Raw genomic sequence first — 24,490 nt, 5'->3', positions numbered from 1 at the left:
CATTTATTACCTGATTGAACCTTTAATTTTTTTCTAGAAAAAGCTAACCAGTGATATTATATTGATACTTTTAACCTACCTTGATTGATATATATTACCTTTTTTAATGTGTTTGTTTTACTTATCTAGAAAAACACACCTCGACAGATACATCACTGTTTGTTAAAGGAAACCAAGCCTGAAGTGGAAGTCTAACACATGAGGATGCAGAATTGATTCAAAATGGGAACAACAAGTGATGAGATGTCGTCTGTGGAACAGACCTCCTCCTCTTCTCTAAACCCCCTGTGTTTTGAATGTGGCCAACAGCACTGGACAAGAGAAAACCACTTATACAACTACCAGAACGAAGTGGATGATGACCTAGTCTGCCATATTTGCCTTCAGCCTCTGCTGCAGCCGCTAGACACACCCTGTGGACATACATTCTGCTACAAGTGCCTCAGAAACTTTTTACAAGAGAAAGATTTCTGTCCATTGGACCGGAAAAGACTTCATTTTAAGTTGTGCAAGAAGTCTAGTATTCTAGTTCATAAACTCCTAGACAAATTGTTAGTTTTATGTCCATTTTCTTCAGTGTGCAAAGACGTAATGCAACGCTGTGATCTGGAGGCACATCTCAAAAACAGGTAAGCAAAACATATGAAAGAAGTAACTCCAGATTGTATAAAAAGGTGGTTGAAATGAACATAAGAACTTGTTTAAAACAAAACAAACCAAAGCACTAGTAAGTAAATGGGCAATCAAGTACAGAAGAGATTCAATAAATAAGCTGTATGGAACAGTATTTAACATTATTTATCAAAAATATGAATACAAAAACTACAGTGAGGAAGTGCTATTTTATACCTGTTAATGTTTCTGCTGCTGTAATAGAAACCAATATATTCAAATGGATGACAGGATATTATGATAGATTCTTTTTATAAGGCAATTTGGCAGTTTGTTTTTAAAAGCTGTATAAATGTATATCTTTTATCTAGCATATTATCCTAAGGAAATAATCTAAAAGAAGAAAAAATTGTATGTAAATATGTTCAGTGCAACATTGTGCATAGTTTGGTAAATTGGAATCTATTATTTAAAAGTGGGGAGGGGTTAAAAAATACTATGCACATAAACTTAGTGGGATATTATGCAGCCAATAAAAATAATTTTGTTGCAATATGGAAATAAATACATGATTTTATTTGCTAAGATCTTGTGAAGATTCTGGGTTCAGGGACTAGACTGAACAAGAACTAGGAGTTGGAAAACTAAATATTTAGTGGGAACTTCTGTTCTAATAAAAGCTTTTTAAAAGGTTAAGTAATTTATTTAGCTGTTTGGTGAGTTTTATGATTTGATTTTGGTGAAAGACTTGATCTTTAACTTAGGAAGAGTTACAGTATAAGTCATTTGTGTAGAATCACATAAAATGGCAGAAATAAATACTGATTTCTAAATTTCAAGTTAAGCCAGTTGTACAGTATAAATCTGCAGTAATCTCGAGTGCTGTGAAAAACAATGCACACTACATCATACTGGACTTAGATGTAAGAGTGTAAGTCTGATATAGAATGGCTTGCTATTACACTCACACATAAAATCATAGACTTGAAGGAGATTATCTAATCCCCTTCATTTTATGAATATGGAGACTGAGTCACAAAAATTTAGAGTTAGCTAATGCTATAGTTAGACTCAAGCTTTACTGTTCTTGTTTACTATTCTAATAAAAGGTTTCATTCATGTGCACATGAAATACACATTCAATCTGTATCAACAAATTGTTGATATTTATTTCTAAACATCAGATTTAATTAAGACATGAGAAACAAGGGAGAAAACCGAGATGTTATTAAAATGTTAGAAACATTTAGATTTATAGAGTGCTTAAATCTAAACTGTGCTGTCTAAAACTAGGAGGTAAGATAGAGTAGGATAGACAGACTTTTGAAAATGCGTATAATAATGTAACGTTACATTTTTTTATATCTTCTGTAACCAGCAAGCATAGAATCTGAACATGATGGCAGAGGCCTCCTGGAAACTGATACTGGTCTTTTGAATATACTAGTCTGAGTAAGGACTAGTTACAGCTGAAGAATATTTCAGGCTGCTTCTTTCAGTAGATCTGTTCTTTTCAGGGTATAGGCTTCTTTTCTAACTTTTATAAACATCAGTTGTGAGATGTTAGAGGAACTGAATGAAGTGTCAGTTCAGTTACGACTTTGAGAGCTGAAAGATAACAGTTTCACAGATTTTTAGGAATATTCCTTTAATTAACATGCATTCAAGAATTTAATTTGCAGTGGAAGTATTGCTAGTGTTTCTTATCAAACCATTTATAATGCGAATGTTAAAAACCTTGGGAATTGCTGACTGCCCTTTCATTTACATGTTAGTAAAGGCTAAGCAGTTATATCCAGTTGAAGGTTTCATTTTCCAGGTGTGCTTATTAATATCGAAGTTACCAATTGTATCATTTCCAAAGTATCTTAGGCCTGTAGTATGAAAGATACAGTGAAAAGATGGATGATTGGAAAAGGTGGTGGTTTGCCTGATACAGACAGCTAAGAGTGATTATTGAGTATATAAATGTAAAAAAATTATAAAATGTAATATGATTTTTATATGCCATTTGGACAGATATAGTGATGAACAGCCTGACCTTTCTCTATTCTCTTGAATAAGAATATTGAAATTTAGGTAGAAATGTATATTATACAACATTCAACCCTAAATAATGTAGTTCATTTGTTTATTCAGCAAATACTGATAATCTGCTGTGTGCCAGATGCTTTTCTAGGTGTTGGGTAGTCTCTGCAAGTTAGAATCTAATGCTGGGTTGTAGATTTCTTTAGAAACAGAACCATGTCTTTAGTCTTTCAGTTTATTTGCCCAAAGTTGACAGTCATCTCATGTTAGTCCAATTAAATTGTTGATCTGTGTTGCAGTTATTCATTGCTGAGAAACTAACCACCCCAGACATACTGACATAAAACAACAAGCATTTGTTGATGATGTGAGTCAGGATGCAGACAGGATGCAACAGGGATGGCTTGTCTCTGCTATCTCTATGTGTGCCACAACTGGGAAAGAGCCAAAAGCCAGGGACTGCAACAGTTGTAACTGGAGAGTCTACTTCCAAGATGGTTTCTTCATTCACATTTCTGGCACCTTGATGGGAACGACTCGGTGTGTGAGACTTGTCAGCTGGAGAGGCTAGTGGTTCAGTGTCTAGTAGGCTGCATGGCCTCATATGATCTAGCCTTGAAGTTGCCTGGCATCCCTTCTCTGTTGGAAGCAGTCGTAAACCCAGCCATATCTAAGGAAAGGGGACATAGGTTTCACCTTGTGATGGGAAGTCAAAAAAATTTGCAGCCATGTTCTAAAATCAACATAAACTGGCAAAAAGAATGATGTTATGAGGCACAGAATATGATTACTATGACTATTTGTGGCTTCTCAGTATACAAATCTCACTTGTTAGAAATTCATAAGTCTGTAAGTTTCATTGAAATTCATAGAATTTTAGCATCAGCAACAATGAGTCATTGTATAAAAGTTGCATGGCTGTCATGTGCCTTTGCTCTTGAGCTTTTAGGGTTTACAGGAATCTCTTAATTATTGGTAGAAATAGAACATTAGCAGTAGTTTGCATAAATTTGATAATTTCACATTTAAGTTCACCTTCCTATTTGAATGAAATTCTGCTCTTAACAAATGTGTTTTGATTTGAGAAGAGCAAACATTTTTCTCCTACGGATAAAATATTTATGAAAGATGAATATTTTTAAATAAAATTACTATTTTTAACTGATTACATATGAGTGAAACGAATTTTAAGAGACATGGACAGTCTCTATCTGAACAGGGAAATAAAGCCTTTGAAAAATATTCCACGTTATACTAAATATGTAACATTTTAATCGTTTCTTTGAAATTCTGCCAAGCAACATCAGCTATATAGCATTCCTCCTGCCCTCTACCACTCATCTCCAACCCACCCTTAACGATTTAACATTTAAGGCTCTGGTAATTGCAAGTGCTAATTGTTGTTGTTTCTAAATTGTGTGTTTGTGCCCTAGTTTATGGCAAAGTTCAGAATTACTTTTCTTTTCCTCTTAAAAATTACAATTTAATGCCATTATAAAAAGTTTACAATAGAAAACCTTTAAAGAAGCGTCTTTCCTTGCTGAGACCTTTTCTTGTTCATGAGATGGTTATGAAACCTTAAGTTCAAGTTTGTTCAACCCATGCCACGTGCAACCCAGGAAGGCTTTTGGGATTTTTTATTTTTTTCTTTTTTAAGCTCATCAGCTATCTTTAGTGTTAATGTATTTTATGTGTGGACGAAGACAATTCTTCTTCCCCTGTGGCCCACACCCCTGCTTTAGATGATAGTCTAGGAAAATAGAAAAAAAGGGGATCAGGGTAGGCTGAGGCATGATTGCACTTTTAAATTCACAGTTTAACTTGGAAGGAAGTTTGTGTTTAGCACATTCTTATCGGTATTGTTTTTTCATGTATAGTGTGAAAAAGCAGATAATATGTATTTACAGGTCATGTATATGGTAAGGGTCTGGTATCCAGAATATATAAAGAACTCTTAGAAATGAAAAGATAAATCCAATTTTAAATGGGCAAAGGATTTGAATAGATGTTTCTGCAAAGATATTCAAATGGCCAATAAGCACGTGACATGCTCAACATCATTAGTTCATTTTTACATTGGATTATTTGTCTTTTTTGCTAAGTTGTAAGAATTTTCTGTGTGTTCTGGATACTAGGCCCTTATCAGATATATGATTTGCATATATTTTCTCGCGTTCTGTCAGTTGTCTTTGCACTTTCCTACATCCTTTAAAAAACCAATAACTAATTTTTATGAAGTTCATTGTTGTTTGCTTATGCTTTTGGTGTTGTATCTAAGAAAACATTGCCCAATTCAAGGTCACAAAAATTTACATGTATGTTTTCTTCTAAGAGTTTTCTAGTTTTGTCTCTTATAATTCAGTTTTTGATCCGTTTTGAATTAATTGCAATGGGAAATCATAATGTGTATTGTTCAATCCTTTAAATTTTATTGAGGCCTTTTTTTTTTTTTTTTTTTTTTTTTTGGAGACATCATCTCACTCTGTCATCCAGGCTAGAGTGAAGCGGTGCAATCTTGGCTCACTGCAACCTCCACCTCCTGGGTTCAAGTGACTCTTGTGCCTCAGCCTCCTGAGTAGCTGGGACTACAGGCGCACTCCACCACACCCAACTAATTTTTTTTTTTTGTATTTTTAGTAGAGATGGGGTCCTGCCATATTACACCAGTCTTGTCTCAAACTCCTGAGCTCAGGTGATCCTCCACCTAGGCCTCCCAAAGAGCTAGGATTACAGGCATGAGCCACCATGCCCAGCCTTGATGCCTTTTTAAAAATGGCCTAGCACATGGTCTGTCTTGGAAAGTGTCCTGTGTGTACTTGGGAATAATGTGTAAATAATGGATGGAGTGCTCCTTATCTCTATTGGGTCTAACTGGTTTATAGTGTTAAAGTGTCTGTTTTCTGGTTCCATGTCTAGTTGTTCTATTAGTATTGAAAATCAAGTATCAAAAGCTTTATTGTTGATTTGTCTGTTTCTCTCTGTTTTGTCATTTTTTACTTATGTGTTTTGGGGCCGTTTGGTACATTTCTGTTTATAATTGGCGTATCTTGTTATGTTTTTCTGTCTTTTGGTTTATTTATGTCTTGGAATCTGAAGTGTGTCTGTTGTAGACAGTTGGATTATGTTTCTTATAGCCCATTCTGCTAGTCACTGACTTTTTATTGGGATGCTTAATTCATGTAATTTAATGTAATTACTGATAAGGTAGGCTTTACATTTGCCATTTTGCTGTTTGTTTCTATATGTCTTATTTCTTTTTTCCTCCATTTCTTCCATTTGTGTTAAATATTTTTAATATGCTATTTTAATTCCCCTGTCATTTCTTTTAATTAAAATTATTTTCTTAGTGGTTACGCTGGGGCTTACAGTTAACATCCTAGTTTGTAATAGTCTAGTTCAAATGAATACCAGCTTCATTTTCACTAATGAATTAGTCAGGGATCTCTAAGGAAACAGAACCAATATATGAGAAATTGGCTGACGTGATTATGGAGTCTGAAAAATTACACATTCTGCTGTCTGCAAGCTGGCAACCCAGGGAAGTCAGTAGCATGATTCAGACCTTGTCAGTCAGAAGATCTAGAACCAGGAGAGCCAGTGATCCCAGTCTGAGGGCAGAAGATGAGATGTCACAACTGAAGCAGGAAGGCAGGAAAATAAGGAAGGAATTTCTCCTTCCTCCACCTTCTGTTTTCTTCAGGCACTCAAAGGATTGAATGATGCAGCCACATTGGGGAGGGCAATCTACCTTATACTTTTCCGAGTCCACTGATTCACATGCTCTTCTCAGCTAGAAACAGCCTCACAGACACACCCAGAAACAATGTTTAATCTGGATACTCCGTGGCCCACTCAGTTGACACATAAAATTAACCATCACAAGTAGTATACAAAAACTTTCATTCTCTCTCCCCTCCTGTGTGCTATTATTGTTATACAAGTTATATCTTAACACATTATATGCCCATCAACACAGAATTATTGCTTTATATTTTTTCTTTTAAATCAGAGTGAAAGAATTACAAACCAAATAAAATATTTCAATACTGTACTGATGCTCTTCATTTTTCACATGAACTTGAGTTACTGTTTAGTGTTCTTTCACATCAGCCTGATGGACTTCTTTTAGTGTTTCTTGCAGGTTAAGCATGCTACGAACAAACATTTTGTTTTTACCTAGGAATGTCTTAATTTCTCTTTTATTTTTGAAGTCTGCTGGATATAGACTTCTTGGTTGAGAGTTTCCTCTCCTTCTCTGTCTCCCCTTTCCTCAGAACTTTGAGTATGTCATCCCACTGCCTTCTGGTCTCCATGGTTTCTGAAGAGAAATCAGCAGATACTATTGAGGATCTTTTCCTTGTGATGAGCTGTTCCTCTCTTACTGTTTTCGAGATTCCTTATCTTTGATTTTCAACAGTTTTATTAGGAGGTATCTAAGTGTGTGTATATCTTCTAGTTTTCCTATTGGAGTTTATTAAGCTTCTTGGATGTGTAGATAAATGTTTTTCATCAAATTTGGGAAGATTTTGGCCGTTATTTCTTCAAATATTCTTTCTACTCCTTTCGTTCTCTCTCCTTTTGGAACTCTCATTATGTATATGTTTATTCTCTTAATAGTGTCCCACAAGACCATGAGGTTCTGTTTTTCTTTTTTTCTTCTTTCCTGTTCCTCAAACTGGATAATCTCAATTAACCTATCTGCAAGTTTGCCAGTTCTTTCTTCTGATTCATTTCTGCTGTTGAACTTCTAGTGAATTCTTTTTTCTTTTTTTTTTTTTGAGACAGAGTTTTGCTCTTGTCGCACAGGCCGGAGTGCAATGGCGCAATCTCAGCTCACTGCCACTTCTGCCTTCCGTGTTCAAGCGATTATCCTACCTCAGCCTCCCAAGTAGCTGAGATTACAGGCGTGTGCCACCACACCTGGCTAATTTTGTATTTTTAGTACAGATGGGGTTTCATCACATTGGTCAGACTGGTCTTGAACTCCTGACCCCCAAGTGATCTACCCACCTTGGCCTCCCAAAGTGCTGGGATTAAAGTACCCAGCCATGCATTCTTTTTCATTAAACTTTTTAATTCCAGAATTTCTATTTGGTTCTTTATTATGACTTATTGTTTCTTTATTGATATTTTCTTTTTGATAAGGCATCATTCTCATATTTTTCTTTAGTTCTTTAGGTATGGTTTCCTTTACTTGTTTGAACATATCTAAAATAGCTGATGTAAGTTATTGTCTGATAAAGCTAATGCCTGGTCTTCCTTAGGGACAGTTTCTGTTAGCTGCTTTTTTTTTCCCCCCCCCGTGAATGAGCTATACTTGTTTCTTTGTGTGTTTCTTAATTTTGTATTGAACAGTGGACATTTTAAATAATATAATGTGGCAACTCAGATAACTAGATTCTTCTCCTTCCTGAGGACTTGTTATTGTTTGTTGTTTGTTTGCTACGTGACTCTCATGAACTAATTCTGTAAAATCGCTGCTCATTTTGTGTACTGGAAGGCTAATGATTGAACCAATAATTCTTTAAATGCCTGAGATAAAAAAAAAAAACTCCCCATCTTTCATAGGGGTTCTGTGTGCATGGTGGGACATGCAGCAGCCTCAACACTCAGGCCACTGACAGCTCCACCTTAGCCTACACACGCAGCCCTGAACATAGCTGAACCTCTGTGGATGTTTCATTCCCTGGCTCTTCCTTTTAAACATTCTGGTTAGCCTTTTATTTGTCTTCAGGCAGGCACAATCTTCAGCAATTACCTCTGATTTTTTTTTTTTTTTTTTTAAACAAATGCTAAACAAATGCTCCCAATGAAAAGGAAGTTTGCCCTGGGTGAGCTCTGAGTCAAGTCAAGTCAAGACAGACACACAGTCATGCAGGAAGCAAGTATAGGGAAAAAAAATAGAAGAAAAAAGACAAGCACACAATAGGGGAAGCATAGACAGGTCATTTAATAACAGATCTCTGGAAATGGGGCTTTGAAGGCTCTACAGTCTTTGAAGGCTCTTCCAGTGTCAGCCAGCCTCCTGATTTCCACTGTGATGTGAGCTGTTGCTTTTCCAATATTCTGGGGAGGTGAGGATGGGAATAGGGTAAACTCAAATGCCACAAAGCTCTTTTTTTTTACTGAGAGTCAGCCATTTTTCTTGAACAAATGTTCTCCCAACTGCTATAATTCTTTGGCTAATTTCCAGAGTTCAGAAATGGTTGGTTCTGACAGTTTCTTCCAGTGTTCTTACTGCTTTTATGGAGGAGAGACTTTTCAGATATTCTTAATTCACCATTTTCACTGATATGACTTGAACTTTTGTTTATTCCCTAGCTATTTTTATCATTTTTCTTGATTCTGAGGTGCTCATGTTCTTTCAGCGTCATTAAATACCTGGCATTGTACAGTGGTTAGTATGCATTGTTTTATTTTGTTCCTGCTGCACTACCACCCCCGCCACTACTAATGCTAATACTACTGACAGTAATAGAGTGTGTTGTTACACCATGTGTTTCCTCGTGTGAACTAGCTCATATGCAGTTGTTATCAGGTAATGATGTCACTATAGCATACATCAAGTTAGTCCATATGTAATTTTTCCTTTATGAGGAGAGCCAGAATAGTGGAAATAGAAGAATAACCTTCAGCAGGAAAGGAAAAATCCCTATTTGGGCCTTGGCTGCTGCAAGAGCATTTTGATTTAAATACTTTAAGAAAATTAAAAAACACACCTACATGTCCAGATCCCTCCCTCAGGAGGTGCAGCCCTCAGCCCATGGCAGGTTGCACTGCCTCAGCAGCCCACTGTCTCAGAGCTCCGCTTCCGTCTGTATGGTCTCAGCATGTGCCCACCTCAGTCTAATTAGATGTCGCATGCTGTTCTGTTGTTTTTATTTATTTTTGATAGCCTCTGTACTAGTCTTCTGCTACACTGAGTCACCTGCCTGAATAAACCAAGTCACCTCCCCCAATGCAATTTCAGTTTGTGTTCTTAAATGCTCCATTTCCAAAGATGCATAGGTTTTTGTTTTTCTGATTTCTCTTTTTTGATGATCACTAAGACCCTTCTAGCCCCAACGTTCTGTGATTGTGTTTCTAGGTACAAGTTTTTGGAAGACATTCAATTTATATTTTCCCAAGGCCTAGAAAAAGAATACCATATGAATGAATTTAGTATGATACACTGGAAAGAACAGAAGCTAGAAGCCTTTGAAATCAGATCTGAGTTTGGATTATGGTTCTGCAGTTTAATAGCTATGTGAGGTTGGCTTAGTTGGTTAAGTCTCAAGTTTCCCATTTGTTAAATGAGGATAACAGAGTAATTATGAGGATTTAATGAAATACTGTATATAAAGGTTGTTACATAAGTGATTGGCACAAATTAGGCACGCCACAAATGTTGAGTTTTTCATTTCTCTTTTAGTTCCATGTACTTGCAACATGAGGGATGATGGCTCTGAGTTGTCTGTAGTCATGAGCGTTTTTCTGTCCAAGCCTGCTCTGATCTACTCATTCCCTAATAGTTTTTTAAAAATATAGCTTTATTGAGGTGTATTTCACATATTATAAAATTCACCTATTTTATAAATTCATTATAAATTGCCCACTTTAAATAAATTCGCTTTAAACAAATACACTAAATTCAGTGCTATTTAGTGTATTCACAGAATTATGTGACCATCATCACAATCCAATTTTTAGAACATTTTCAGCACGCCTAAAAGAAACCCAATACCCATTAGCAGCCATTTCCCGTTCCCTGATACATAGGTTTGGAGTGTCTACCCCAACTCTTTTTTTCCTTTAAGCCCTGTTGTGGTTTTTTGTAGAATGCATATATTATCTTAAAAGAAATGTTTGTCGTATAATCTGGGCTTTTGCCCTCATCAGTGAAAGTGTTCTTTCTAAGGTTACCTTCTAATTGCCAAGTCAACCAACACTTTTTGGTCCTTATTTTATTTGCCATTTCTGTGGCCATTTGCACTATTGGTCACTTTTTGTTATTGTTGACACACTTATCTCCCTGGTTAAGTTTCCACTCTTTGTCTCATAATCTCCTTCTCTGGAGTTGTTCAATCTTATCTACTCAGCTGGTCCATCTCATTTAAATATGGGTTTTCCCAAAGGTGCTTCCTCTTCTAATGCTGAGTGACACAATTTTTCCATATTTTTACATGATATCATTCTTAATATTTTTCTTAGTTCCTGTTAGCAGTTTGCTGTCTCACTGGGAATGTAAGTATACCTGTTACTTTATCTCTCTAACAACTTTAGCTTTTCCTTTTAAAAGTTATTTTTGGGTTTAATAACTATAAGATAGGCCTTATAATTATTTCGTTTGCGAAGGTATAGAGTTGTTACCTAGACTGCCCAGGTCTACATAATCTGTTTGTATTTCCTCTTCAGTTCCTGTTTCTGGTTCATTTTTTCCATTGAAGACAAGCTAGTCTTGTGTAGATATTTGTGTATGATGTGATTTTGTAAATTAAATCTTTACCTGTCTTTTCAGCCATATTATTTTTATGGTCCAACTTCTGCCTCAACTTTTCTTTGAATAAAATATTTTAAAAATATATTTCGAATTAAACCTGCTTACTTGACAAAAGTAATTTTTTTCATCATCTAATTTTCAAAAATACTTGTCAGGCCCTTGCAAGAGCATTCCCTGGAGTGCTGTACAGCAACACGAGGAGAAAACCATTTGTCCCCCTTCTTAACAAGGTGTAGAACAAACAAGAAATGAGAGAAAGGTGAATAAAGACATTTCCTAGTGAATCCCTTTCAAGAACTTGAAATCCAGGATGTAAAAGAAATCTTTAGTTCAGGAGTGAAAATGTATTACTTTTATAGTTAAGCAACAGCTTTTAGTTTTAACTGAATTGAGTTCTGTACTTTATTGTGTTAGAAATTTTGGATTTTTAAAAATATTGTTGAGTGAAGGTCTGCAACCCTCGGCATAAGGTCTGTAACCCTCGGCATAAGGTCTGTGGTCACCCATCCTACCAAGCGCTACTGTAGCTATTTACAGCCAAAGCAGGTGGCATCTGTAGTCGTGGTAGGCCTCGAGTCTACGTGTGTCCAGCCTTCCTTCACTAATCTTGTCCTCCTCCCATCCTTCAAACTAGGCGTTATTAGGCACTGTCCAATCAAGGTGTCCAATGGAAAGGCACTGGCCCCTTGACATCATTTTTAATATTTGTTATATAGAGCCTTTATTTAAATATTTCCTTGATTGTAAGTTTAAAAATTAAGCGTCCATCTGCTCCTTTTGTTTGCTTAAATAAGTAGAAACAAAGAGGTTAACAGTTGTGATTTCTGGGTGTTTATGTAAGTTTCCCAAGTACTTGGAATATGTTCTTCAGTTTATATAGCATATCAATAATTCTATTGAAATTCTAATTTCACAAACTAGGAGGCATATTTTTCTTTCCATGTCTATCATAAAATAAATTACATGGGTCTTTCCTGTACCTTCCTGTAAGTTGTAAAGCTTCAGATGTCTCACTACCCACTAATTAAGAGCGTGTCTTGTGTCTGTGAAGAGTGTAGAAGCATGGTGGCACAATCAAGGTCTAAGTCAGGATGCAACCACTTGTGGGAGAAGACTGCTGATTTCACTGCTGTGGTTAAGCCATTTAACCTGTAAAGGGGTTATATAATCAGAATTTCAGAATAATTCTTGCAGTACAGAGATGACTATGAGGGTGTTTTCTGGTGACAAGTATATACCTGCATACAATTTTTTACTGACATATTCTTTGAGATACATACCAAACCATTGTTCATGCTAATACCTTCTGTTCTTGATTATCCGCTCTATGGAGCAGTAAGAACTTAGTGTGAGTGGAGATTAGGATCAGAACCAGGTACTGCCTATAGGTACTTCTAGCCTCTGGTTCTGTTTGTGTGGAAGTTGTGGCCACTCTTTTGCTGTGGTACGAGCTATTAGTCTCCCTCCCTATTTTGTTTGTTTGTTTGTTTGTTTTCAAAATCATCTGGAAACCATCTGATATTCTTTTTCTAGATGTCCTGGAGCTTCTCATCGGAGAGTTGCCCTGGAGAAAAGGAAAACTAGTAGAACTCAGGCAGAGATTGAGAATGAAAATGGGCCCACTATACTAGATCCTGCAGGTACCTTATCTCCAGAAACAGACTGTTTGGGGACAGGCGCAGTGTCTGTGGAGCGGCACTTGACTTCAGCGTCTCTTCCCACATGGAGTGAGGAGCCTGGCCTTGACAACCCTGCCTTTGAGGAGAGCGCCGGAGCTGACAGTATGTGTGCGGCAACTCCTTGTGTGTTTCATCTCTGTTTCCTTTCTTCCCACTACTTGCCCAACATGTACTTTTTTCTTCTTTAAAGAAAAATTTAAAAAATAAAAATAAAACAAACAGAAATAAAAAAAAAACTTTATTGAGATATAATTTATATACGTCATTCACCCTTTTCGTTGTACAATTCTAACAGTTTGCATTTTAGAAACAAATCACAAATCTTACCCCAGAGGCGGATGGTTCTAACCCATCCCTTTTCTGTTGCAGTCTGAACTCCCTAGTCATTCACATAGTTATTACTGTCTGTGTGTCTGTGTTCAGAAACTTGTTTGCTTCTTGTCATAAGTCAACATCAAGAACTACACAGATGCTTTTCTGTGTCAGGTGCTGTGCTAAACATTTTATATGTATTAGCTATTTAGATGCTTGTAACATTTTAAGTTTGGGTTTTGTTTTCTTCTTTAACAAGAAAACAAGGCTTGAGAGATCAATTGGTCAAGTTTATACAACCAGTAAATGACTGGGTTTGTATTTGACTCCAAGACCATGCTTCTCACCATTGTACACCTCTGGTACCAGCCACTGCTCTATAACCCACTAGGAAAGTAACAGAAGGCCTGTAGTCATGGATCTTGGGCATATCATGGTAGTGGGCCTTTGATACTTCCTTTTAAAAATGATTTTCTTTTTCCAAGCTCTACTAAAAATTTGAATTCTGCCTGCTGCAACTATGCGCCTTCTTCATTTCCTACGTATCCGTTCAAGACCCACCGCTTCTTAGGAGCTTGATGTGGTTACTCTCTCAACACCTGTGCTGTTTCTACGCCACAGAGCGAGTGTTTCCTTTGTACTGCCTTGCATTATGTACAGTTGTTTTGTGGTCCAAACTTTCTCTCATCAATGAGGACTGGATGACTTTCTTTTCATATTTCTTAATCAAATCACTGTGTTGTCCCTAGTGATCTGATACATAGTAGCTATTTATTACTTACTGATCACTTTTAGTAGAGAAAATTTTTAGATAATCTTAACAACAGATATTTCGTCATTTTGTTTCTTATCTCGTGATACTGCTTAGCTGTTAATCATGTATTAATGTGACATATTTACCTGAAGATAATCAGAATATAAATTGTTGGATTTTTTTTTTTATTTTAAACATCTGTTTTTGTCTGTCTCATTTTTAACTTGGCAGCCACACAACAGCCACTTAGTTTACCAGAAGGAGAAATCACTACGATTGAAATTCATCGGTCCAATCCTTACATTCAGTTAGGAATCAGCATTGTGGGTGGCAACGAAACACCATTGATTAACATTGTCATCCAGGAGGTCTATCGGGATGGGGTCATTGCCAGAGACGGGAGACTTCTTGCTGGAGACCAGATTCTTCAGGTATCGGTTTTAATTATTCTGTTAACTTGTGCCTTTTTGTTCTATTCTTAACACTTAAACCTTAGAAAATTGTGCTGTTTTGGAACCTAAATTATATATAGGTTAGTTTTACTGTTTCTATATGCAAAACATCAGAATTTATCTGTAATTTGTGTTATGTTGCCATATACACAGAGCATTTTTTCTTCCTATCTTAATTTTCAGTCCTGCATGTGATGTGGCTTGGCACATGATCTCAGGCTCGCTGAACTAGCTGGACTCTTCCCTGGGCTGGCTAGCCTCTCCCTGCTTGGACTTCTTGAACGGCTGTTCAAGGGTCACCTTCATCCGTGTTGAAATTATCATCTCATTGGTTTTATTTTACACCCAGTTTTCCCACTCATTACCTTCATTGTTGGATTTATCCTTTTCTCTACAGATTACTAAAATCTAGAGAAGAAGGAACTGTGCAGCACTCGTAATTTATACCACAGATTATAAGATAGAATTCAGAAATCTTGCAGTCATCTCCTATCAACTCCCTAATGCACTCTCCTCAGCAAACACTCTAACTCTGCATTTTCAGTAATCTTCGCTCCCCTTACTGGTTGCCCTTTTCGAAGATGATCTTTAAGAAGAAACAGGTATTCTCCAAAAATAACTAGCGTGGGATAATATATTTTATTAGAAGGCAAGTTGAGATGAGGGGAGGAGGATGGTAAGAGTTCTACAACACCGGAGTTGATGTTAATACTGGCCTAGACCATTTTCATCATACAAAGGTGATATTAATTGATGCTTAAAAATGGATAACTTCTAGGAGAGAGAAGAAATACTCATGAACAAGAAAAAGTGTCTCCTGTCAACCTAAGCACAGGGATTCCTCTCTCTCCTTGGATTTGTGGTTCAGTCCTTCACCATGAACTGTTGGTATCTACCCACTACTTCCATTTTCCTGCCACTTTTTGAGTCTAGGACTTCTCTACTTCACATCTAATTTAGTAGAATACCCCATCATATACTTCTGCCTCCCAACTCTCCTCCCTTCAATTTGAAACAATCACTGCCAGGTTAATACATCAGTAACCCTGCTTGCCTTGCAAAGATTCAACTAGGAGGTCAAGTCCAGACTGATTAATAGTCAGGGTCCTCCGTGGTCTCTTCTACAACCCGCCTTCTTAATCTCAACTCTTCATTTCAGGCACACCAGCTCATTCATTTCTCATAGCGTTCTAGGCGCTGTACTAGTTGCTGGTGGTACATTTCAGAGCAAAATACTGACCTGTCCTCATGGAATATACAATCCAGTGGAAGAGCCAGACATAGCAATCTTCTTCCTTTCCTGCAAACACCATATTTTCCCACATTGCAGCCTGTCCTCATCTCATGCACCAGTTTGTTCACCTTCGTCCTTAAAGCTTTTGTTCAGCCATTCTCCCCCATACTGATTCCTCCTACATTAGTTATTATTGACATTCATCACTTTTCTCTTCATCACTTGGCACGTGATCAGTTACAGTGAATTGTGTGAACATTTTACGTATGTAGGCATGATCTAAGGTAATTGCAACCACCCTAATGGTACAGATTATGATACAGATTTCTCATAGCTTATAATAAGTGCTCAGAAAATACTTGCTGAGTCAATAAAAGAGTGAATTTGAATATAACATGCTGTTGGGAATAGCCATCTCCTTTATTAGAATGAAAACTTGGTTAGGATTTTTAGTTCTTGAAAATAAATCTCTAGACTTGGGTCTGGGGGAGGCTACAAAGGCAGCCAGGATTGACCCTGCTAGGGATTCTTGGGTTTGGTTTCCACTCCCACTTGTATGCTGCTTTTCATGGTGTATTATTCCTGAAAATAATTAACATCAAGCCCAAAAGCCTTCCTTCATTACCCCTAGTGTGGCTGAGACAGACTGAACTTTCAAACAGTGTTTTGTTTTTTTTTTTTTGCCAAATACTTAGACATAATAGAGGAATACAGGAATATAACTAATCCAGCTTATATAAAATCAGATTCCTGATCCAGTCATAGCTAGCTATTTAGTTATCCTAGCTGCATTTTATGATATTAGTACTCTAGCTGCACAGGCTGGCACAACTTGTAGGACCCCTTGTATTATTTACGTCCTAGCTCCTGACTTGATTTTGCAGAGAGGGACTCTTATAGCTCATTTCCCAGATTCATCCTCCCAGATGTCTTGACACTTTGGCGGTCAGGACCAGGAAAGGCAGATAGTCCTTTTCTGCAGCCCACTGAGTGCTCTTGGACTCTCCCTCTTCTGGGCTTTTTAGCTGAAGTGTAAATGTACACTTATTTCTGTGTTTTGCTACTAGCCCAGTATTGTTACCATATTTATACATTTTTCATTCTCTTTTTTAATTTTAAAAGTAAAAACAAATGTTTTTATTTATATTTCTTTGAATATAACTGAGATTCATTTAAGTTTTTTTACTAATACATTTCATCAGTGGGCTTGTTTCTATTTTAGAGAATGGTTCATTAACACAACTGAATCTTTAGACCTCAAAAGATTATAATTATCTGAAATTATCAACCATGTTTTTGGGAATTAATTCAAAGTTATAAAGTCTACATTGTAGAAATTCCACTGCATTATTACTGTTTATGGTAACCTGTATACTAATAACTCCACTAATGGCAATCTTACATCTAGTTTAATGATTCAAATTGATGAGAAAGGTCTGAGCACCTAACCTGATTAATGCATTCACAAAGGGTCTCTTCTGTTATAGGCCCTGACTTCTGGTTGGCTTTTAACTGGTGTGTTGGAGCCAATACGTAAAGCCACTCCCCTTTCCCACATACGGACTAGTTTTGGTTATTCAAAAGTAAACACTTGGAAGGGAGGCCTCTTTGGTTACCTCCAACTTTGTATAAGCTGAATAAATACAACACAGTGAGCCAGTTTGAAAATCTTGAAGAGGCAGTAAGATGGTTCATTTGCAGACCAGAGAGCTAGCTTGCATTTTCATTTTTGCAGACCGTATACATAAGCAGTGTGTGTGGCTTTGGTGGTTTTCCCATATTTATATATATTTATTTACATACACAAACATTATTAAATAGCCTCTTTGAAAAGAAGAACCATATGTCCTCAGAGCCTTTTGCTACTCTTAAGAGTTTCATATGCAGCCTCTTTGAGCAGTTTTGAAGAAAAAAAATACTGCTATTATAAATTACCTCAATATCATTATTATTATTAAAAGTAATATAACTTAGAACATTATTAAGAATAAGTATTTTCAGTTTAATGAAGTCATCAGTAATGTATGCGTTTTCAGTTCTGAAGGAAAATAATTACAGCTGTTGATTGTATTGATTAAAAAAAATTTAGCTCAAAAATGAGATAGTTTGCTATGCTGATGTTATTTTTACAAAATCTAGAAACAATATTTTATTTGCTTTATCTGAATTTCACCGGCAACCATGCATTCCTGGAGGAAAAATATTTTTCCAGTTGTAGAATACTCCCCAGCCTCCTTCACAAAGATGTGATGAGGCTGCATGTTTACACATGGCTGAATTTTAGCCAGACATTTTGTAAAGTCATTTGTGATATGTGTGATATGTCTGAATATAAGATAGAAAAATGTGAACCTACAGGTAGGTAGCTTTTTAGCTAAATAGCTGGAAATGGTGGTTTAACTAATGTATCTATGTCTGCCTGGATTTTAGAAGCTGCTTTCTAAATATAATAGAACTTCAGAAGTTCCGTTTGACCTTGTATTATTCAATACTTTTACCAAGGACTTGGATGACTACCAAATTCATAGATGTTGCAGACTTGGGAGAAAGCAAGTTTGTGTGTGACATCTATGCATTTGGTGATTGCATTCTGAAAGATGTTAATAGGTCAAAATCAACAAAATTCAAAACAGTAGTATTTACAACTATCAATCCTAAGTAAATAGGAAGAGGGGAGTCTTGCCTAATGTGGATTTGTGTGAAAAAGATGTAAGAATTTTAGGTGATCATAAGCACCTAACTCAGAGCCTGTCAGATAACAGATGGTCAGAGGATGTTGGTTTCATCTCAGACCTATTCAGAGAAGAACTCTAATTGTGATAAATGCTAAGAATCATGCTCACTCTTGTAACTAAAGAAATAATTGAAGTTAGGTGTATTTTCTAAGTGCTGTTACATATCCAAGGATCAGTCACTATACTGTTTTCAAGGTTATAAAGGTGGAAACATAAATGTTATCTGAGTATTGAATAATGCATTAGATATACATTCTATTTTACTTTTAATGGTAAAAGCTGTAATGACTTTTGCACCAGCCTAATACTTGTGTGCTGAGGAATTAGAGTGAAATTACAATTAACCTGGTTTTCTTTCAAGTAAAAGTCACTTATCTAAAATAAGGTTGTATACCTGGAATGTGCTACTTTCCTTAAAATAACAATTTATTTTCTCTAGCTTAAGTGTATTTAATTTGGAAAAAGCAAATTTGTAATCTAGTAAAACTTAAATTTGTGTTCCACTAGAATTAGTATTTATTTCATTAGCACTTGCACATGTTGATCTGTTCATTCTCATACTGATCCCATGAAGTAAAACACATTTTACAGATGAGGAGACTCATCTAGACAAGTTCTGTAATTTGCCTAAGGTTATCTTATACTAACTTATGCCTTATACTATCTTATACTAACTTATGCCTAAGTTAGTAAATGGTAGTGCCTAGGACTCTAATTCAAGACTGTCATTAAAGCCCATGATCCCAGCTACTATTCTCTCCTTGATGCTAGTCATTGTAAGTTAATATTAGAAACTCTGTTTTTAAATGTCTTTAATGTGGTTTTCTTTGTAAATAATGATTGTTTAGCATTCTCACCATACTTAGCACTCTCACAATATTTAGTTTCCCTTGGAAATGTTACATAAACGTTCCTACAAATTGGAAAAATTAAAGGTTGTCACAGTTTGGTCGCAATTCTTTTTTTCTAGGTCAACAACTACAATATCAGCAATGTGTCCCATAACTATGCCAGAGCTGTCCTTTCCCAGCCGTGCAACACACTGCATCTTACTGTGCTTCGAGAGAGGCGCTTTGGCAACCGAGCACACAACCATTCTGATAGTAACTCTCCACGAGAAGAGGTTTTCCAAGTGGTTCTTCATAAACGGGACTCTGGTGAACAGCTTGGCATTAAATTGGTGCGAAGGACAGATGAGCCAGGGGTTTTTATTCTTGACCTGCTGGAAGGGGGGTTGGCTGCGCAGGACGGCAGACTCAGCAGCAATGACCGAGTACTAGCCATCAATGGGCACGACCTGAAGCATGGAACTCCGGAGCTTGCTGCCCAGATTATTCAGGTAAACCCTCTTGGCCTTCATTCCAAAGGCTTGGCCGAAATGATCATATAGCAATATTTGTTTTCATTGGCCAATAACATCAGAATTCAGGGGACATTTTATATTTCATTAGAAAATCAGGTATGGCTACCTGAATTCTTCAAAATCCACACTAGTATAACTTCATTGGAGATAGTCTTTTCTAAAAACTGTATTCCTGTGAACTTTGGGGATGATTGTTTACAGAGCGTAGGCTCTACTGTTTCATATTCATTTCTCATTTGGGTCCTGGATTCTATTATTAAGCCAGATGTAGCAGATGGTAGTGTCCACCTTTTAGAAGTGAGGAAAGGGAGGCTCAAAAGAGCTGTGATTACCAAGGATCTGACTTACCTGGTCTCTTAACTCCCTGTCAGGATCTACATAAATAGGGGAAGAGTAACTCTTATCTCGGTAGTGCTTTGTTGTTGTTTTTAAGGAATTCGCGGTGTTTAAAATTCATGATAAAATTTGTCCTCATAGCATCTTTGTGACGTAAGTAAGGATAGTCATTATTAGAGGAAGAACATGTTTTTCATAAAAGCATGAAGATAGATACGTTGGAAAGTCATCCAGACAAGATCTACACGTTCTGCAACATGCCATAGCATTTAATGGTATGAGCAACTTCTACAGTGATAAGGATGCAACAAAGAGATGTTTTTCTTAAAGTTAGCAAAACAAAACACTGTAAAGGAAACCAAGAATTATGTAATTGAGCATCAGGAAGTAGGGTAGGCCGATAGTCATTGAAAAATGTGTTTACAACACGGAAATAACAATGAAAATTTAAGACTATGAGAAAACCCTGGTCTCAACCCTCTTTATTGTATTGAGAGGAGATTCTGATATTGGTGTAATTTCATAGACTTGAGGTTTAAAGAAATTGGATGCCTTAAAAATTTCCTCAGATCAAAGGCAACATTAGGACCTCTGTCTGTGGGTATCAGCCAGCAGCTGCACCACTAAAACCCAGCTCATCTTGAAAGAGTGGAGATTGGTGGGAGGGAGAGGAGAAAGGAGGAGGAGGAAGAAGAAAGCTAATAGAGTTGTAGCATTTGTTTGAAAGAGTCAAGTGAGAGGCCAGATCAATAAGACAAAGTAATAGATGGACTATATGTATTTCAGGCAATGTTTAAATTATCTAATCTAGTTCATTCATTTGGATGATTCTAACTAAATTTCTAACCAAAATGTGAAAAATATAGATACACAGGTAGAAAATATATTTTAAATTGTCCATGATCATATTTTATATTTGGATGTTATAGTTTCATCGTATTTTGTGCTATAGTTTTCTCCAAATAATGGAAAACTGAAGTTGCTCAATTTGTTTCTTTTTGAAAATAAGTAAAAGCCTTATTGTTTTTGGATTTTAAAAAAATAACGTATACTCCATGTCTTAAAAGGAGACCAATAGTAAATGATTTTAGTAAGGCATTAAACTTGTTTCTCACATATTTTCTAATGTAAGAATTGAAAATAAAGTGATTTCTTAACATTATTGACTATAATCATGGGAGAGGTCTCCACTTTGTACCACAATTTCTTTAAAGCAGGCTATCATATTTTCCTATAGGAATTACAGCCAAATGGCATTGTGGTCATGACCAAGACTCAGCATCAAATAAATTAGACTTATACTTTAAAAGGAAGCATTAAATAACTTGTAAAAATGTAAACCAATGTAAACGTATGTTCAAAATATGATAGCTAACAAGCCTCTAAGTTTAAAACAATAGTCATGAACCTCTAAAATAATTTAACACTTGAGATGTGTGTGTCACATTCACACACATATGCTATATATATATACACACATACATACAAAGTCTTGTTATGCAGGATTTCTGTAGTCATTCTTTTCAAGAATGTTGATGCTGATGTCCTAGTTTTGACTTAGAGCTATAGCAGCAGAAACAAAGCTGTGCAGAATTTCATTATTATTTTGGAAGTAGCCACCATGGAAATTTATTTCAGAAGTCACAATGGACTTTAATCAAGTTTCAAAGCAGTTCTTCCTTTTATTTTCTTTCCTTTGCTCTGTCTTGCAATATCAAGGCCAACCTTGAAGATGCAAAGAAGTATTACAAGAAAAGTTACCAGTCATGGGGAGATAAGAACCCAGGCAGTGTGACCACTTTGCCTAGGTCATTTTGGAGGTGGGGTTGCAGAGGGCATGCCCAAGATTTTTTGTGTGTATGCGCTTCAACTGCAGCAGTTTTAAGATATTAGCTAATGAGACAAACTCATTCCTTTTGCCACCAGGTGCTTACAGTCACTGCCCAGATGACACCCTGGTACCGTGATTGAGAAGTGCATTGAAAGTTACACTGCGTGTAATCTTTAAAATGACAAACATCATTAGTCACTTGTGGTAATGTATTTGTGTTTTCTCTAGGCCAGTGGGGAGAGAGTGAATTTAACAATTGCTAGACCAGGGAAACCCCAGGCTGGTAACACCATTAGAGAAGCAGGAAATCATAGCAGCAGCAGCAGCAGCCAGCACCACACACCACCACCGTATTACAGCAGACCAAGCTCACATAAGGTGAGGATTTTTTTTTTATGCCACCATCAAAGGATCATCATTACAAGCTGGTAAGATTTCAATGAAGGGTTTTTGTGTGTCACTCATACCTCAGTAAAGCAGTTTTTTTAAAAAAGATTCAAATGAGGGTTGTTATTCTGTTGAAAAATATAGGTGTTTGGAATGTGAAATGTATATGTTTTGCTACCTTGGAGAGTGACTGCGTTGTTCCTTAGAACTAGAGATAGTTTCTTGGAGGGGAAGTTTCCTTTGCCAGGTGATAAACGAGAGGCATGAAATCTTCTGCTTGTTTAATCCTACTTGAAAGTGGAATTATCTTGGGTTGCTTGTTTAAATGTAAGAGTTAGTTATTGAAAAAACATAATGAAGACAAGATTGACAAATGTATACTTGGCAATTGAGCCTGTTGCCTACAGAACCAGAATTAGATACGTGAAGATTAAACATATAAATCATGAATTTTGATAGGTACATATATAGCATATTTCTTTTTATGTTAAAGCTTAGAAGAATATTACCCTAAATCATTTAAAATTCCCATATGTTAAACTTTGTTACTGTTTCTTCAGAATCAGTATTTCACTGGTTTTATAATGTATTCTACCTCAGCTGAGAATTTTGATACTACCTCACTTTCAGTCCAAAAATCTGAAAGGATGGTACTTTCGCATTCTTGATACAATTTACTTCATTTGATCCCTCATTTGAACTCTTAACTTCCAGTGGGCCAGGAGTTTTAAAACAATGATGCGAATGATGCTTACCCAATTACGTGAAAATAAAAGCTAAATGTGAGCTACCAGAGTAATTCACCTTAAGTAAAATTAAATTGCTTTACTAAGCAAAAACTTTCTTATTGTCACCTGAAAGTACAACATTTGAGTGAATAATTAGCTTTGGAGTCTGTCTCTGGTACCCTAAGAAAGCATAGCTTAAAGACACAGTATTTTTGGCCCATCAGGTTTATATAGTTTTCTGAGCTTAAGTTCTGTACAGACTTGTCACTGGTCTTTGGTTTAGTTAATACTTAAAAGAAATTATAATCACAGACATCATTCTCATTTCTGAGCAAAACTCAAAATGTATGAAGGAAACCTATAATTTGCCTTTAAATAATGACTGTGGAAAAGGAGTAATTGTTTTAAATAGGAATTTTTGAATAGGCGTTGTTTCATATACCTAGTCCTTGTTTCACAAGTTTTGTATACATATAAAACTATAGTATAAGGTACAAGTTGGTAATTGAATCTTTTATGTTATTGAATTTTATAATTGGAGATATGGGTATATATAACAGTATTATAGTTTTAAGAGAGTTTGAAAAACTGTAATTAATAATTCCAGTATTCATATAGCAAACTGTCCTTAATTCAATTTGTTTTGGGCACATGTATTTTTCTGTTATAACTATGCTAATTCTGATTCTCTTTAATTTTATATGACAGTATTCTAAATAGTGATGCTGAACTTATTCTATTCCAAGCACTCTGCAAACCTGGCTGGTTAGAAAAACCACTTGAAATGGAATGTGTTCATTTAGCTATTTACTACTAACATGCTCTGCTTGTTATGTCAAATCCTGATACAGCATAGTAAAAGTCTCCTAGGGAAAACACATGCAAATTCACCAGAACAATCTTTCCAGACAATTATAATCATTCTGAAAAAAATAAAGTATATATGTTAGTCTACTACAAAGCTTCCCAGTAGCTGTTTTGATAAACATTCATGTAGTTTTAGGAAGTTCCTTGAAGCATACTGAGTATAATCTTTGAAGTTTGGTTTGGTTCCATACATTTCAGACACTTAGAGTAATAAAACACCCACACTTAACTGCTTAAATATGTAAGAACTGAACCTGCTTAAATAAATATACTCAAGGTTGAGTTTACCTGAGTTGTCTTCAGAATAAAGTTGTGTTTGTCTAATTTTGAAGGCTGCTGACAAAAATGTCATACCTTTGGATAGGAGACTGCCTTAAAATGTTTACAAATTTTCTCCTTGGTCATAACATTTTCTGGGAATACTATGCTGCTATTACAGATAGCTCCTTTGGTAAAATTTCAAGAGTATAATTTTACATCTGGAGAAGGGTAGATAGGCCTAGAATTCCAGGCCCTGATTTAGAGATTTGATAAATGCCATTATTAACAGTTAAATACATGTCAGTTCTCTAAACTAATGTGACTTAAGGAAATGTTATAATTCTGTAAACATAATTTGTATTTTTTATTTTTTATATTAACAATGTTAATTATCTACAACATTCTCTTAACAGTTAATAAGTTTTAAAACCT

At 36.0% G+C, this 24,490-nt stretch overlaps 1 protein-coding gene across 3 annotated transcripts in view; it reads left to right on the top strand.

The window, feature by feature from the left end:
- Positions 1–24,490, top strand: part of LNX2 (ligand of numb-protein X 2) — a 74,724-nt gene that overhangs the window by 38,630 nt on the left and 11,604 nt on the right. For all 3 annotated transcript variants that reach the window (XM_010375083.2, XM_030922023.1, XM_030922024.1), the window contains 5 exons: positions 130–629; positions 12,653–12,900; positions 14,096–14,295; positions 19,256–19,624; positions 22,044–22,193. In XM_010375083.2, the coding sequence (XP_010373385.1) occupies positions 223–629; positions 12,653–12,900; positions 14,096–14,295; positions 19,256–19,624; positions 22,044–22,193 (1,374 nt within the window). In that variant the 5' untranslated portion in view covers positions 130–222. The remainder of the gene's footprint in view (positions 1–129; positions 630–12,652; positions 12,901–14,095; positions 14,296–19,255; positions 19,625–22,043; positions 22,194–24,490) is intronic.

This window comes from Rhinopithecus roxellana, chromosome 18 (assembly GCF_007565055.1).
Source record: "Rhinopithecus roxellana isolate Shanxi Qingling chromosome 18, ASM756505v1, whole genome shotgun sequence".
Taxonomy (NCBI): domain Eukaryota; kingdom Metazoa; phylum Chordata; class Mammalia; order Primates; family Cercopithecidae; genus Rhinopithecus; species Rhinopithecus roxellana.
The sequence above is the reverse complement of the archived record's forward strand: the minus strand, read 5'-3'. Positions and strand labels throughout refer to the sequence as shown.